General features: G+C 55.3%; 2 protein-coding genes across 2 annotated transcripts; one reads left to right on the top strand and one right to left on the bottom strand.

Annotated features, from left to right (window-relative positions):
- Positions 1–2,181: 2,181 nt before the first annotated feature.
- Positions 2,182–3,853, top strand: CGGC5_v011202 (Pantothenate kinase; the record flags this gene model as incomplete). Its single annotated transcript, XM_032028689.1, has 3 exons — positions 2,182–2,514; positions 2,586–2,868; positions 2,937–3,853. The coding sequence occupies 3 exons, from the start codon at positions 2,182–2,184 to the stop codon at positions 3,851–3,853; spliced, it is 1,533 nt and encodes a 510-aa protein (XP_031891548.1).
- A 3,168-nt stretch (positions 3,854–7,021) lies between these two features.
- CGGC5_v011201 (uncharacterized protein) lies at positions 7,022–9,150 on the bottom strand (the record flags this gene model as incomplete). The annotated part of the gene is made up of 2 exons (XM_032028690.1): positions 7,022–9,034; positions 9,094–9,150. 2 exons carry the CDS (start codon positions 9,148–9,150, stop codon positions 7,022–7,024), a joined length of 2,070 nt encoding a protein of 689 aa, XP_031891544.1.
- Between the last annotated feature and the right edge of the window lie 5,045 nt (positions 9,151–14,195).

Raw genomic sequence — 14,195 nt, 5'->3', positions numbered from 1 at the left:
AACCAGCAGCAGCAGCAGCTTTGACCTCTACGCAGACGGGAGGCCGGGACGTGCAGCGAGCGAGCGAGGGGGGCGCATGGAACAACGCAGAACACATGGAGGCGCCATCTGCCCGTGGACAAATGACAAGTCTACCAGCCATCTCCGCATTCCAATCCACGCGCGATATCCGAACGTTGCGGAAATAGGATGGGGAAAACCTGAACGTTTGGGAGGGTATTGGCGGGATGTTGCAATAATGCTGTGTAGATGTATTAGTGGGGGAACGCCCTGAAAGCCTCGGCCAAACGGGAGCTGGACCAAGCTACCTACCTAGGCTAAAAGGTGGAAAAGCTTGTACCGACGGAACACAGTCCCCTCCACTCCCTATGGAGGACGTCCCTAGGAGGTATCGACCTAGCCACTTGCCAAGATAGGAAATAGTGCACCATGCCGATTGGCAGACCACAACAGAGCGAGAGCTAGACGTTACCACGAAAAGCTCAAAGTCGCAAAAACGAGGGAGGCAGATCGTGAGAGAATTAAAGAGCCATGCCAACAAGTCTTGCTTCGTCACGCGAAATTAAAGTCAATGTACCATCGTCCAGCTGCGGATCTTCATGCCCATCTGCCTCGCGTGCTGAGCCATAAGGGCGTCAGCAATAGTTAGAGCGGCCATGGCCTCGACCATAGAAACGGCGCGAGGAGCAACATTGGGGTCGTGACGGCCCCTGACAGCAGGAATAGACATAATAGCGTGGGCAAGGAGAGCCTCAGGCCTATCAAAGCACGGCTCGCCGAGACCGAAGGGGCACCCGCCAATGATGTAGGTTAAGGTACCACCGGTAGAGTCATGCTGATCGCGGAGCTCATCAGGGGCAGCGCCCGGGAAGGAACTCATCTACCTTCTCGCGGGTTAGGAAGTCAACAAACTCGAGAAGCCTAGGGTTGCCACTCAGGAAGTCGATATCGTCGTCGCTATTGGTTAAGGGCTGTCCTCAAAGAGCTTGATGTTGCCAACCGAGAAAATAAAAGCAACGATCTCGATGCCGTAGGGTGGGAGAGGCACGGGTAGAGGTCGATGGTCTTCGAGCCATAGTCGTCAGGGCCCAATCTGCGATGCTAGGGGATGAACATCATGGCAAACATCATGACTTCCTGCAGGGATGCCACTCCCGCGCCCAAATTCGCATTCAAATGCTTTAGTCACGCGGTCCTTCTCGTCGCGCGGAGTGGTGATTGCCGACTATCCCGGGCGCCGGCGGTTGAGCTGCGGCTGGATGTCGGACTCGGAGAGGGACAGCCCCGGCAGGCAGTTCTCGATGATACAGGAGACGGTCTTGCCGTGGGACTCGCCGGCGCTGTGACGCACGATAGAGGTCAGTCTGCCATTGTTTTGCGTTCTTAGCAGTTTAGTGGAGGAAGAGGACTTACGTCGTCACGCGAAAATAGTGGCCAAATATCGATATGGGGTCTTTATCTGTTCTGCACGTTCACTGGGTGAATTGACTGACGGAGAGGTAAGAGAGGGAGGAATGTAGCGATGTCGTAGAGATATTTCTTATCGGTGACTAACTTCACAATCGGAGGCAGTACGTATCCCGTCTGCCAGGGGGCACAAGCAACACCAATTACCTTAAAGCCTCCGAAGGATGTATTTAGGGGAAGTCTGGGAGAATTCGGAAAATATTCCAAGACTCGAAAATGCTCCGAGATGTAGGCTAGGAATCGGGCACCTGGATGAGGACTCCGAGCTAGGGCGGCGATGCTTCATTGACCGCCCATTGATCGCGGTCGCTGTGTGTTCGTGGCAGACTACCGAGGTAAGGTCTATCTATCCATAAGGTACCTTAGGTACCATACATAGCTGGGTACAAAGGTAAGATACCTAGGTGAGTTCCAGTTTCAATCGGTCCCATGAGGGGTTCCCACTAAAATAACGCCGCATCCCCCCGCGGCCAAAAATGCACCCTCCTCGATGACCTCCAGCTCCCCTCAACTCCGAAGCGAACTGACGGCGCAAGGCGAACCCTGCGGCAACACCAACTCCATCAACCGTCGCGCACTGTCCCCATCCGTCCTCCGCATCTCGCGAACCACGCCATCTTACTCTTGGACCCCCAATTCATGAGTTGCACCGTCCCAAGCCACTTCCGTCCGCCCTCCTCCGCGCGCCCGACGACACACTCATAAAGACCGAGCATGTGCCCCGCGCCCGATCATGGAACCTCAGCCATAGAGGATCCCCGACCCGACGACCACCACAACGAGAACCTCTCCGCGACTGCCACAGAGCCAGCTATTCCCCCGGGCGCAGACGTCCGGACCAGAGCCCGGACCATGACGAGCACCGAAGAGATTGACAACACCATCATTCGCCCGGGCTCCGTCCGCATCAACGTCAAGGGCGCTTTTATCGTCGACCCGGACTCAAGTTCTCCGAGAAGCAATGGCCGAGGTTCTCCGACCCATCACGAGACGAGCGATATTCGCCTGCCGAACCATCATGCCGTCGTCAGCCATATCGCCGTAGATGTATGCGCCCTGTCGCTCCCGATACCTGCTTTGAGTCTCTCTCTCCACTTGCTGACCTTATCGTCCCCCAGATTGGCGGTTCCCTAATCAAGCTTGTCTATTTCACCCGCGAGGCCGGCTCCAAGGAGCCTGGTGGCCGCCTCAACTTCCTCAACTTCGAAACGGATCGCATAGACGACTGCATTGAGTTCATGCGCCACCTGAAGGACAAGCAGCAAACACTCAATGGCTCCCAACCAAACGCCCTGAGCGTCATGGCGACGGGCGGTGGCGCATTCAAGTTCTACGATAAGATGCGCGACGTTCTGGGTGTGGATGTCTTGCGCGAAGAGGAGATGGAGTGCCTCATTATCGGTAAGCATACACCTCCAATCGCATTCCCCGGCGAATAATCAAGCTGACTAGCGGCATGCGCTACGTAGGTCTCGACTTCTTCATCACCGAAATCCCCAGGGAGGTCTTTACCTACAGCGAAACCGACCCCATGCACTTCGTCTCGCCCTCGGAAAACATATACCCTTATCTCCTTGTTAACATCGGATCTGGCGTCTCGATGCTCAAGGTTTCAGGCCCCAACAAGTACCAACGTGTCGGCGGAACATCACTTGGTGGCGGAACGCTTTGGGGTCTTCTGTCCCTTCTCACAGGTGCCCGTACCTTTGACGAGATGCTGGACGCGTCGGAACAGGGGGACAACGCCAAGGTGGACATGCTTGTTGGCGACATCTACGGTGGTGACTACGGAAAGATTGGCCTCAAAAGCACGACTATCGCGTCCTCTTTTGGCAAGGTCTTCCGCATGAAGCGTACCGCCGAGAACGAGGCCGAAGACCACGGCGGCCTTCATAACGGCGACAACAAGAACCGCGGTTCCTCATCCACACAACCTGAGGAGAGTTCCACAGAAGAGAGCCACCATGCTGCTGGAGAGAATGCTTCGGACCAACCCTTCTCCAGTGCAGATGTTTCCAGATCACTATTGTATGCCATTTCCAACAACATTGGTCAAATCGCCTTCCTCCAGTCACAAATCCACAACCTCGACCACATTTACTTTGGCGGTTCTTTCATCCGCGGTCACCGTCAAACAATCAATACTCTGAGTTACGCCATCAAGTTCTGGTCTCAAGGCAAGAAGCAGGCGTATTTCCTTCGTCACGAAGGCTATCTTGGCTCCGTCGGTGCATTCCTCAAGCGCCAACCCCGGAACTGGGGCCGTCGTGGATCGTTTGAAGAAGCGCAACACCTCGAGCGGCGTCTTCGTGGTCGGGTAGCGCTGCATGACCCGGAGATGCAAAGCTTGGTGGACGACTATGCCTCGGAATCAGGGAGAGACTGAAATAGCAATACCCGGGTAGGAGAAAGAAAGAAAAACAGAAACGGACAACCAGTAGAGGCGGTCATTTGGTGCATAGGGCGTTGTGGCGGCATATTCTGGCATTTACAGTCCTCAGCGAGGGGCCATTTGCGAAAAGATGTGAGCGACATTGGGCACGAGACGTTTAGGTGTTGGATTACACTCATGCCATCCCTTACTTTACACACGTATTCACCAGTTTAATGTTATCGTACGCGGCATGGGCTGCTGAAGCGGCCAATATCTCGCGCATAGTTTATACATTTACCATTGCAACCGTTGCCAGCAAAGGCCTACTGTGATTCAACGGTATCTTCCAGTCGTGCCAAGTCAACTACAGCCGTCTGCAGGGCCTTCACTGAAAGATCGGTCATGCTTCTGTTCTCTTTTACAGATGTTCCCCTCAGCATAATAAGGTAGGTATAAAGCGATTCCACTTCTTCTGCTTGTTCTGGCGCTGGAGTCTTCTCTGAAGTGACTGGTGACAAAGGTCGACCTAGGTGTTCAAAATGACCGGCTTTCCTTCATTTATCTTATCGGGCCGCATCTCTTAGTAAACAAAGCACTGAAGCTGGCTTCACCTCTGTCGGTAGACTTCAAATGCACGAACCGAATCTCCGCCGAGAGAATATCGCAACTGATTTTGTCGGGGTTTTTGATGGGAACAGGGGCCAGCCGCGAGATTCCGTGCCAAAATCAGACAATGCTGATTTGTTTTCGACGCAGCCGGCTCAGGTGAAACACTCGATGACCCCGAGAAAGGGTCTCTCCATGGCTGCGGGCTCTTATTCGCACTTCATTGGAAGTAATACGCGCGACCTTGGATCTTATCTGTTGCATTTTGTGTGTAAATGGCAGAGACTGCTAGTGGCCTCATTGATATCCAGATTTCAGACAGCGAAGTACGGACGAGATGAACACCAGCATTTCTAAAGAGATGTATGCTATCTTGGAAGCAGAAGGAGGAGCACCGGGACGTCTGTGGCCCATCTCACAAGTCCGCCTATTTTTCCTGTGTCTACGCAGCTACATCTTCTGTCTTCTTCACAATGAGTATATTATCATGATTAAGGACAATAGCAGGCAGAGGACAATTAGTCAGTCTCCATCACATCATCTACCACTGAAGTTGTCATAGATTTGCTAGCCTCAAGGTGACGTGGGGAAGAAGTAGCAATTCTCTGCTTCTCCTCTATTTAGTCCCAGACTGTTCGCATCTGTTGAGCTATGTTGTCTTCAAAGTGGTTATTCAATCTGCTTTTTGGGGAATGTCGCACGCCTGCAAACCGTTGGTAGTGATCGATGCAATACGGAACACAGAGGAAACGATTGTTTTCCCACACTTCCATAGACCACAAACGTCTCGAGGTATCACTCGAATTCAAAGTCGATAAGGCTGGCTGCCACGATCGCTTTCTTCGAGCTCTCCTGAAAGCAGCATGGCATGCGGTAAACTCACCCCTACCCGGACTCTGTCTGGGGATACGAATATCACGATGCTCGAGGCTAGCAGAGGATGCCGCGGCCGCGTATTCGACGCCAGATCAGCTCCATCACCAACGCGGATCTCAACGAGACGGCTCCAACCCAGATTACATCCGTATTCAACCCGGTAACTCCACGCCATACATCCATTCTGCAGCCTTGTATGAAGATCGCCGACAGGACTCTTGGCGCAAGGGGCGTATCAACGGTTGAACTCGGTATCGGTCCCCTCTTTTCCGAACAAACCTAGACGCGAACAGCGAGTTCCCTCAAGGCTGAATGTCGGCGTCTCCATGATTCCCGCCAAGGGGACCATCTTTGCATACGTCGCCGTATGTCTTTCGTCAAGAGCCCTGTGGTTGCCAAGAATTTCTTGAGTTCAGACGACCCATCATATGAAAAGCTTGAGAAACTATAGCTGTTTATTTTATACACCCTCCCTCATTGAGCGCCGTCACAAGCGGTCAACTTGCAGTTGCTGCTCATTGCCGCATTCGTGTCGATGGATATTGATCCGTCACAGGTACACCGTCGTCAGGCCGCGGGACACCCGAGCAAGCCCAAACCTTGATCGGAAAGGGGACCACCACGTAATAGAGTCCGACTTCGTGGAGTTTGTTTGATTGACGCAACTCACCGACTGCCGCAACGAACGGCATCCTCCACCCGAGACACTGCACAGAGGAGGACAGAGAGACTAAAAGAAAAAACTGAACAAGGAATTAGCAATCACCGAATGAATAAGGCTGCGCTCCTTGTCCCTATCGATATCAATAGTGTTAATGAAGACCGCCCAGAAGGATTCGCACCACAGTCCAGAAGGTGGTCTGTCCGCACCCATGGGCTCACTCCCTTCCATGACGGCCGGTATGAGCGTTTCCCCGTCGCTTTGCCGATCTCCAACGCCGCGTCCCGAGCCCGGCCCAAGCTTCTTGATTTCGCCGCCGCGCGTTCTCAAATTTCCATTTCTGGCGTCGTATTTCTGAATTGGGGGTTGAATGGATCGGCGGGGCGGGAAAAGGGGAGGTGAGGTGGTAACCAGAAGAAACCCTAACAACAATCGCTCTCCTTCGAAGATCGATCAGCCTCAGCCGACGCGGCAAGTGGGATGCATAGAGATGGCTCATTTCCGGGCATGTCGCAACTACAACATCACATGACTCGAAATATGTGTAAGAAAATGTTAGCTGAATGGCACACAAGCGTTCACACACATGTCACTTGGATCCAATGGTGAGAGAAGATTCAGTAGAGCGCATGTTTTATTACTATTAACACTTCAACCAGCCAGGGTATAACTCTGAAGTCCAAATCCTCCCGCTGCCTCCTTTTGATCGCTATCAAAAAGAACAAAAAGGAAAGAAAAATACAGGAGAGGGCCAGAGATGCAGAAGACCGTGTTATGTTACACAAGTTCCCCTTCTGATGCGCCCTGTTTTGCGGCCAAGTGTGATAAAATGTGGTTGTGTCCAAGCCAGGCCACCAACCCATGCAAGTGTTTCGTTCGTAAGGATCGTAAGAATGGTATGTATGATTGCGGATTGTAGATTACAGATTTGCGTGCAGCGACATTGAGACAGTAAGGAAATGGAATCTTTTGGGTTTCGAACTTTCCTCCGCTAAAGAATCACCTTTTGCTGAGAGAGAAAGAAGCTGTTACCCTGCTTAGAAAGCAGCGAGGACAGCGGCGGCAACAACGGCACCAAGGCCGAAGCTGGCCTTGCCAGCACCGGCAACGACGACGCCGGTGGTGGTAGGGACGACAGCGCCAGTGCCAGCAGGAGTGGTCTTGCTGGCGCCAGCGGCAGGGGTCGTGGGGTAGGGAGCCTCAGCACCAGGGGCCTGGGTAGAGACGGTGACAGCAGGGTTGCTGGCAGCGGGGGTGGAAGGAGCAGGGACAGGGACAACCTGGGAGGCAGAGTCCGTGGCGAAAGAGACGGCGGGGGCAGTGAGGGTGGTCTTGATGGTGGCAGTGGTGGAAGAGCCAGGGACGGTGGTGCCCTCAGTGACGCAGGGAACGACGATGGTCTTGTCAACGGTGATGGTGGTGTACTCGGCGGGGTTGGTAGCAGCGGGCTTGGTGGCCGAGACAGTGATGGCGGTGGTGATGGTGGCAGGGACGGTGACAATGGCGGGGTTCTCGGGGATGTGGGCGGCGCAGATACCCTGGAAGAACTCGGTGGCCTTGGAGATGACGTCGTCGCTGGCACCGTGGGAGTAGATGCAGTTGAAAACGTTCTCGACGAAGGCAGAGTCGGGGCAGTAGCAGGAGGCGTCGGAGTTGTCCTTGCAGCCGGAAGAGAACAGCCAGGTGCTCAAGCACTGAGGAACGACATCAGGGCAAGGAAGGGTCTCAACGGGGCCAGCGGGGATGGTGGCAGAGGGCTTGGTGACGGAAGAGGCAACAGGCTTCTCGGAAGAGGCACCCTTGGAAGGCTGCTCGACGGGCTTGGAGGCACCAGGAGTGTGGACGATGGTCTCGGTGACGGGGCAGACGGTGGTGGTGAGGGGGACCGTGGCGGTGACAACGATGGGAGTGCGAGACTCAGCGGGGCAGTTGGTGACCTCAGGAGCGCAAGAGGTGACGGTCTCGACACGGGTGGTGTAGACGGTGGAGGTGGTGTCGTAGACAGTGGTCTTGGTCTCAGGGACGGCAGGAGTGGTAACAGACTCGACGGGCTTGGAGACACCAGGCTGAGTGGCGGGGACAGTCTCGGCGGGCTGAGTGCCGTTGGCGGGGACGGAGGCAGAAGGCAGCTGAGCGGAGGTGGTCTGCTCAACGGGCTTGGTGACGGACTCAACAGGCTTGGAGACAGACTCAACGGGCTTGGACTCGGAGGGCTGGCTGGCGGAAGGAAGCTGGGCAGAGGTGGTCTCGCCGACGGGCTTGGTGACAGACTCGACGGGCTTGGAGACGGACTCGGCGGGCTTGGTGACGGAGGGAACAACAGCAGTGCTCGTCTCGGCCGGGATGGAAACGGAAGGAAGCTGGGCGGAGGTGGTCTCCTTGACGCCAGTGGAGTGAGCGGGCTTGGTGCTCTTCTCAACCTCGGGGACGGAGGTGGTGAGGACGGGCTTGGTGAGAGCAGTGCTCAGAGTGGTAGCGGAAGACAGGACAGCGCTGGTCTTGGTCTTGGGAGGGACAGAGGTCTTGGGAGGGCTGCAGTCGAAGCTGATGGTGTGGATGCCGACGCCGCAAGTGGACTTGGGCTTGGAAGGCTGGGAGGGGTAGACGATGGTGACGTTCTTGGCACCACCGCACTGGGTGTTCTTGACGGTGGTTCCAGACTTGGAGCAGGCAGAGCGGTGCTTGCAGGTAGAGCCGTCAGGCATGTCGTAGTGGAACTCGAGGTCGCAGTCGAACTCGACGCTCACATCGAAGTGGCCGATGGAGAACTTGTCGGGGGAGCCGGAGCTAGAGCCGCAGCCGAAAGAGGGAGAGGTCTCCTTCTTCTGACCGCAAGAGCCCTCAATGACCTTGCCGCCGAAGGTGCGGGGAGCGAGGGTGTCACGCTTGGAGAAGTCGCTTCCGCAGGTCCAGCCCTTGAAGTCGAATCCGCCGTAGCTGCTGAAGGAACCAGTGTTGAGGTCACCCCAGGAGAAGCCCGACTTCTGCTTGTCGTCACACTCGTTGTTGGTGTTGTCGGGGCAGTCGAAGGAGGGGAACTTGTTCCAGCCCTGTGAAGTATTAGTGATATGCGAGGAGGCAGTGAGATGTAAGTGAAGTTGCAACATACAGTAGCAGTGACCTGGCTAGCGCCGGCGAGGGCAAGAAGAGCAACGGTGTTCTTCATTTTGATTGTTGGTTGACGAAGGTATTCTTTCTTGAGTGAGAGTGTTACTTTGTTCTGAAGCGAATGAAACAAAAAACTAGGTTGATATTAAGTTGAGAGAAAGAAGCGAATGACTTTGCTCTCAGAAAGCGAATGGACTGTTTGTTTGATAGAACGAAAGTAGGAAAGAATGTTCGATGAGGGACAAGAATCGAAACACCAAACAGCGGCGGGAAGAGACAGGATCTATATACCAAGTGAACGAGGAGCATCACGGGGGCATGGTTGGTTGTGAGGACTCCAGTCTCTCACCTGAAGAGACGATGAGCAGGGGGGTGTGAACGAGAGAGCGTGAGGGTGAGGTACCTTAGCGCAGTAAGCATGAGCTGCACGGAGACGGGGGACGGGGGTGGTGGGAAGGGGAGGGGACGGAGTGGGGCCACACTGGAGTGGTAGGCTAGCGTAGGTCCAAGAGTTGAAAGTCGACGTCCAGGAGGAGCACGGCGGCCACCACCAAGTCTAGCACGGACTGGCGGACTGGGGGACCCGTTGCATGGCCATGAATGTGGACGACACTAGACATGGGGCCTCGAAGGGTGGCCGAGGTGGGCGCAAAGGTGGATATTCTTGTCCAGTGCTGCTTGCTTGCTTGCCTGAATGCTTCCCTTCTTCCACAGGACCACCACCGCACAGCGAAGCCGGGTTTGATGCCGGTCTTTCTGACGGCCGTCACCGCATCTGACTGGACGAGTGTGAAGAACGGGGATTGCAGGATGGGGCCCAGAAACAGCACTGCCTCTTCTTCGAGCCATCAGGCACCTGGACGGTTCCTATTCGAGCGAGCTTTCCACAGGATCGGAGCAAGGAAGAGACGGGCCCCTGGATGCCGGATAGAATGGCCATTATCATCCATGCCTCCATGAGGAGCATGAGAACGGGAGTCGACGGGATCCCGAGCAGTGCCTCATTGTGCAAGCATTGCACAGTATCGGTAGGTATCCATGGAGCGGTTCGTCTGCCGGGACCTTTCAACTCCCGTGGTGCATACCAGGGGCCAGAACGAATTGGAAGCGATGGACGACGTTCAGATTGAGTGAGCTCAGCCTTCCGGAGTAATGCAGCAGAGGCTAGGACGGGGTCGCAGCATGGAGAATGACGATATGGTTATCCAGTCTGCTTGAGCACACGAGGTGCAGGAGGCGCCATGTGGAGATGGTGGTGATGCTGGGCTGAGACTAAGGGCACCGCCTATTATGCCTGAGATGAAGGCGTAGTCGATCAACGGTGGTGGACGGATGTGACGGAAGCTGGGAGGCAGTAAGACAGCGGCGGCAGGTTTGGTTTGATGATGGTGAGATGTTGCGGCGAGTCTGTGAGGTGGTGTACGAGATGAGGCGAGGTCGGTGCGGCGGCGGCGGGTGAGCTCTGGCTAGGCTCGTATCCCGCCGCCGAATCTGATTGATGGCGATGATGCCTGTGCCTTTGCCTGTGCCTGTGCCTGTGCCTGGTGAAGCGGTTCGGACGAAGGACGAGACGTGCTGCAGCCTGCAGGCGCCTCACAGCAGACTCGCAGCTGTCGGCACCTCACCTCAGCCAAAGGAGCCGAGCCGCCTCGAGGCTCAAGCTCAGAAAAGGCCGAGCTGATGGGCTGCAGATGTCGGGTGCCATCTGCCAGGTGCAGTTTACCCGCCTTCACCTTCCATCGATGCTTTCTGTCGGAACGTATCTTTCCTTCCTTCGGGCTTGCTTTTCAGGGGCGACGCAAACAGAGACCCGAGAGAGAACCTAGGTAAGCTAAAGAAAACCGACGACATGGGAAGCCCAAGCTACCATCTGGGCCTCTGCCTTACAGCAAGCCGCCGGGCGCTGGACGTTGCAAGATCCATCATGGAGCAGGAGGGCAAATGGCAAATCACCAGTGGCAGACAGCCCCGTGGCTTGCTATTCTGTGCTGCACCATGTCCCGTATTGGAAATGGTGAGTCGTGTGGTGTCGAGTGGCTAAAGACGTTTGGATTTCGAGATGCCACTTTTTCCCCCCCTCTGTGCCTGGTTGGCAGTTGCCAATTGCAACCCCAAGCCAAGGGTGCACCTTACCTTCCTCTTCTTTTTTTTTTTTTTTTTTTTTTTTTTTTTTTTTTTTTTTAGTCAGGGGTAAACGCCCACTGAATCTGGAATCTGGTGCCACTGGACCACCCACGACTACCTTACTAAGTAGCCCCGAAGGCGCTCCCCTCCACACCTTACAGCGCCTGGGGCATCCGTCGCTACCAGCCAGCCAATCAGGCCGCCGTTCGTCACCTCCATCAAGGACCTGCAGAAGGTGGGCGGGATATCCCAGGTCGAGGGGCCGCGACGCGCTGGTCTCCCGCGCCTAACGTCAGCCGGCCAGCGCTTTGGGGTCGACGGCGGTACCGAGTAAAATGACGATGCACGTAATCCAGATATTTTAGGACCCGACTTTTGCACTTGTTGACGCATACGGCAGTGCCAACGTTAATTTAGAAGGTTGATGCTGTTAAACTTACACACTTGCTTGCCTGCATGCATATCCGCCCTTCCCGAAGGCCCTCTTCTCCGGAGCCAACATACATTCCGTGAATATCTAGGGCTGTGGACGAATATTGAATCCTCCTCCTACCCAGTAACTAACCTACTTCACTCACTGCGTATATCTGAGGATTGTGTGGGAGCATTGGACGAAAGAAGCTTAGATGCATAGTGAGGTAGACAGCGGGAGCAAAAAAAGGGGGCCACCCAATGACAGACGCTGGGTCGTCTGAAAGCTGCACGTTCTCGCGACAACAGACGAAAAAGCTGCGCTGCTCTGAACCTGTCCGGTATTTCTCCGAACACATTGGCCTTCCATTGTTGACTGTCGACTGACTGCAACTCCCGTCCTGGTCCATGCTTGTGATGCCTTCCATGCCCGGGCTCTCTGCTGTCTCCTGCAGCGAGGGGCCCCTTGCCCAGTGCAAGTTGAAACGCTCAGCCACTGCGCCGCTCCCCAAGCTACGCTAATGCAGGAACGCCATCCAATGGCCAATCATCGCCCCGCGGATGGGAAACTTCTTGGGCAAGGGGAAACCGCCTGCCCTTGCCCCTGCCCTTGCTCCTGCTCCCACTGAGGTGCATTCGACATCAAGGGGTCCATCATCATGGCCTGGCACCAGTCAGCCACTGGCAGCAGTCCAGTGTCCAGTCCAGAGCTCCATCGACCCACAACTTTCCCCTGTCCAACATCGATTTACTCGCCCACTTCCATCATTCCCCCGACCACGGCCCTGCCATTCTGCAAGGGGAAAATCACCACCTACCGCTGGAAATGGCCATACGCGCATCGTAGCCCTCCGATCTGGGCACTCTATCCTCTTCTCCCCCCTGGCTACCGAGTAAAAAAAAGAAGAAAAAATCTGTCGACCACTACCACCACGCTCGAGCCTGCCATCGACGCTCCTCCTCGAGAGCCGCCATGCCTCTCCAAGACTCCAAGTCCTCCCGAACCCGGGGTCCCAGATCCACGAGCCACGCTTTCCCCAATCATGACACCAAGAGTCGGCCTTGCTTTCCAAATCCATCCGCCATGCTGAACATCCCGGTTGCCCATGCTCAGACCCTCTGGCCAGCCGGCTCCACGATGCTGTGACCGTCGTCTTTCTCCCGTCCAGTCTCCTCAAAGACCCTCCAGCGCAATCAGATCCTCCTTTTCCTGCCATCCGAGAACAGACTATCGTCTAAATCGTTCGATCCAACGCCCACTCCCGTTGCCACGCCTGTCAAGCGATATCATCTCGTGTTGGTCATATTCCTTTCCACGTAATGCCCAGGGCCTCCGGATACTGCCAGCCGGCCATGCTTGTCAGCGAACACAAACCGAGACCGACAACCGGAGGCAGACCAGATAGCTTCTTCCTGCTGGGTCATCATCACCATCACCGGTGTTCATACGGTAGCCGAATACATCCGAGCCAGCCTTACCAGTCCTCAGTCGCTGGTAGCGACCTGACGCTCAGCACGGCCTGCCTCATCAGTGCCGGCTGCTTCTATCCGTAGACATTTCGACCCCCAAACAGATCTCAGAGCACCATGTCATGTCACGTCATGATGCTTGGTCTCGAGCGGGCCGTGGACGACGGCCGAGAAAGTCTTCCAAATCGTGATGTGACCGGAAGCCATCTCAAGTGCTGTCTTTGGCTCTGGAAAACGGCTTGTTTCACGACAAAAGCCACCCGAATCGAATTCAGCACAATCGATTGTGCAAGTTAGACCCAACGGCCAAGCGAGAACGACGGCGCGTTACCACCTTGGCGGCAAAGTAACGCTAGTGGTGGTTTCGGTATCGCCCATATCCACGCCCATTTAGGCCCTCGGCGTTTCTCCTCTGTTTGTGGATCGGCAACCCGACAACCTTTTCTCGGTTTAGATTTTGTTTTAGATTTAAGCATCCTTCTGGTCGGTGGATGAACGAATCGCCGCTTCATGACTGGCGATGTGTCGGGCGGCCTGGGCCATGATTCGAGACCTCGATCAACATATGCATGGGGATGCGCCGGGCTTCTGGCCGCGCGGCACCAGTATGATGGCCGCTGACAAGCCGGCGCCTCTTGAGAGACCACAGGTCTGCAGTGGTCATCAGATGGAGGCTCAATCTGAGACATAGCAACGCCTTTGCAGTCTGACAAGAGGTCAATACCTACGAATAGGCGCCTGCACCGAGCATCAAGCTGCTTCGCCCAGCGCCTCTGCCCCTCGCCAGTCAGCCAATTCCGTATAGAGACAAATTGATTGGGCTCGACGCTTTCGGCCTCGACTGCGACTTGAGGTTGCTTTGGTATCTAGAACCGCCATCAACTCGTAACCGACAGAACCGAAGACCAGCGGTTCCTGCCTACGTGACGTCGGCAAACTGCCCTATCGGAAGGTCACTAAGCCTAAAGAAGCCAGGTCAACCGGGGGGGACTTTTCCTAATCCAGAGCCTCACCTGAATCTGAGAATCCGAACCATTCCCAAAATCGCCAGTGATACAACCGTCTCTTTCCCCCCTCTGGAGGTCTAGAAATGCCCTT

The sequence above is a fragment of the Colletotrichum fructicola genome (assembly GCF_000319635.2).
Source record: "Colletotrichum fructicola Nara gc5 chromosome Unknown KSG_Nara_v1_contig06, whole genome shotgun sequence".
Taxonomy (NCBI): Eukaryota; Fungi; Ascomycota; class Sordariomycetes; order Glomerellales; family Glomerellaceae; genus Colletotrichum; species Colletotrichum fructicola.
This window is presented reverse-complemented; position numbering and strand designations above follow the sequence as displayed.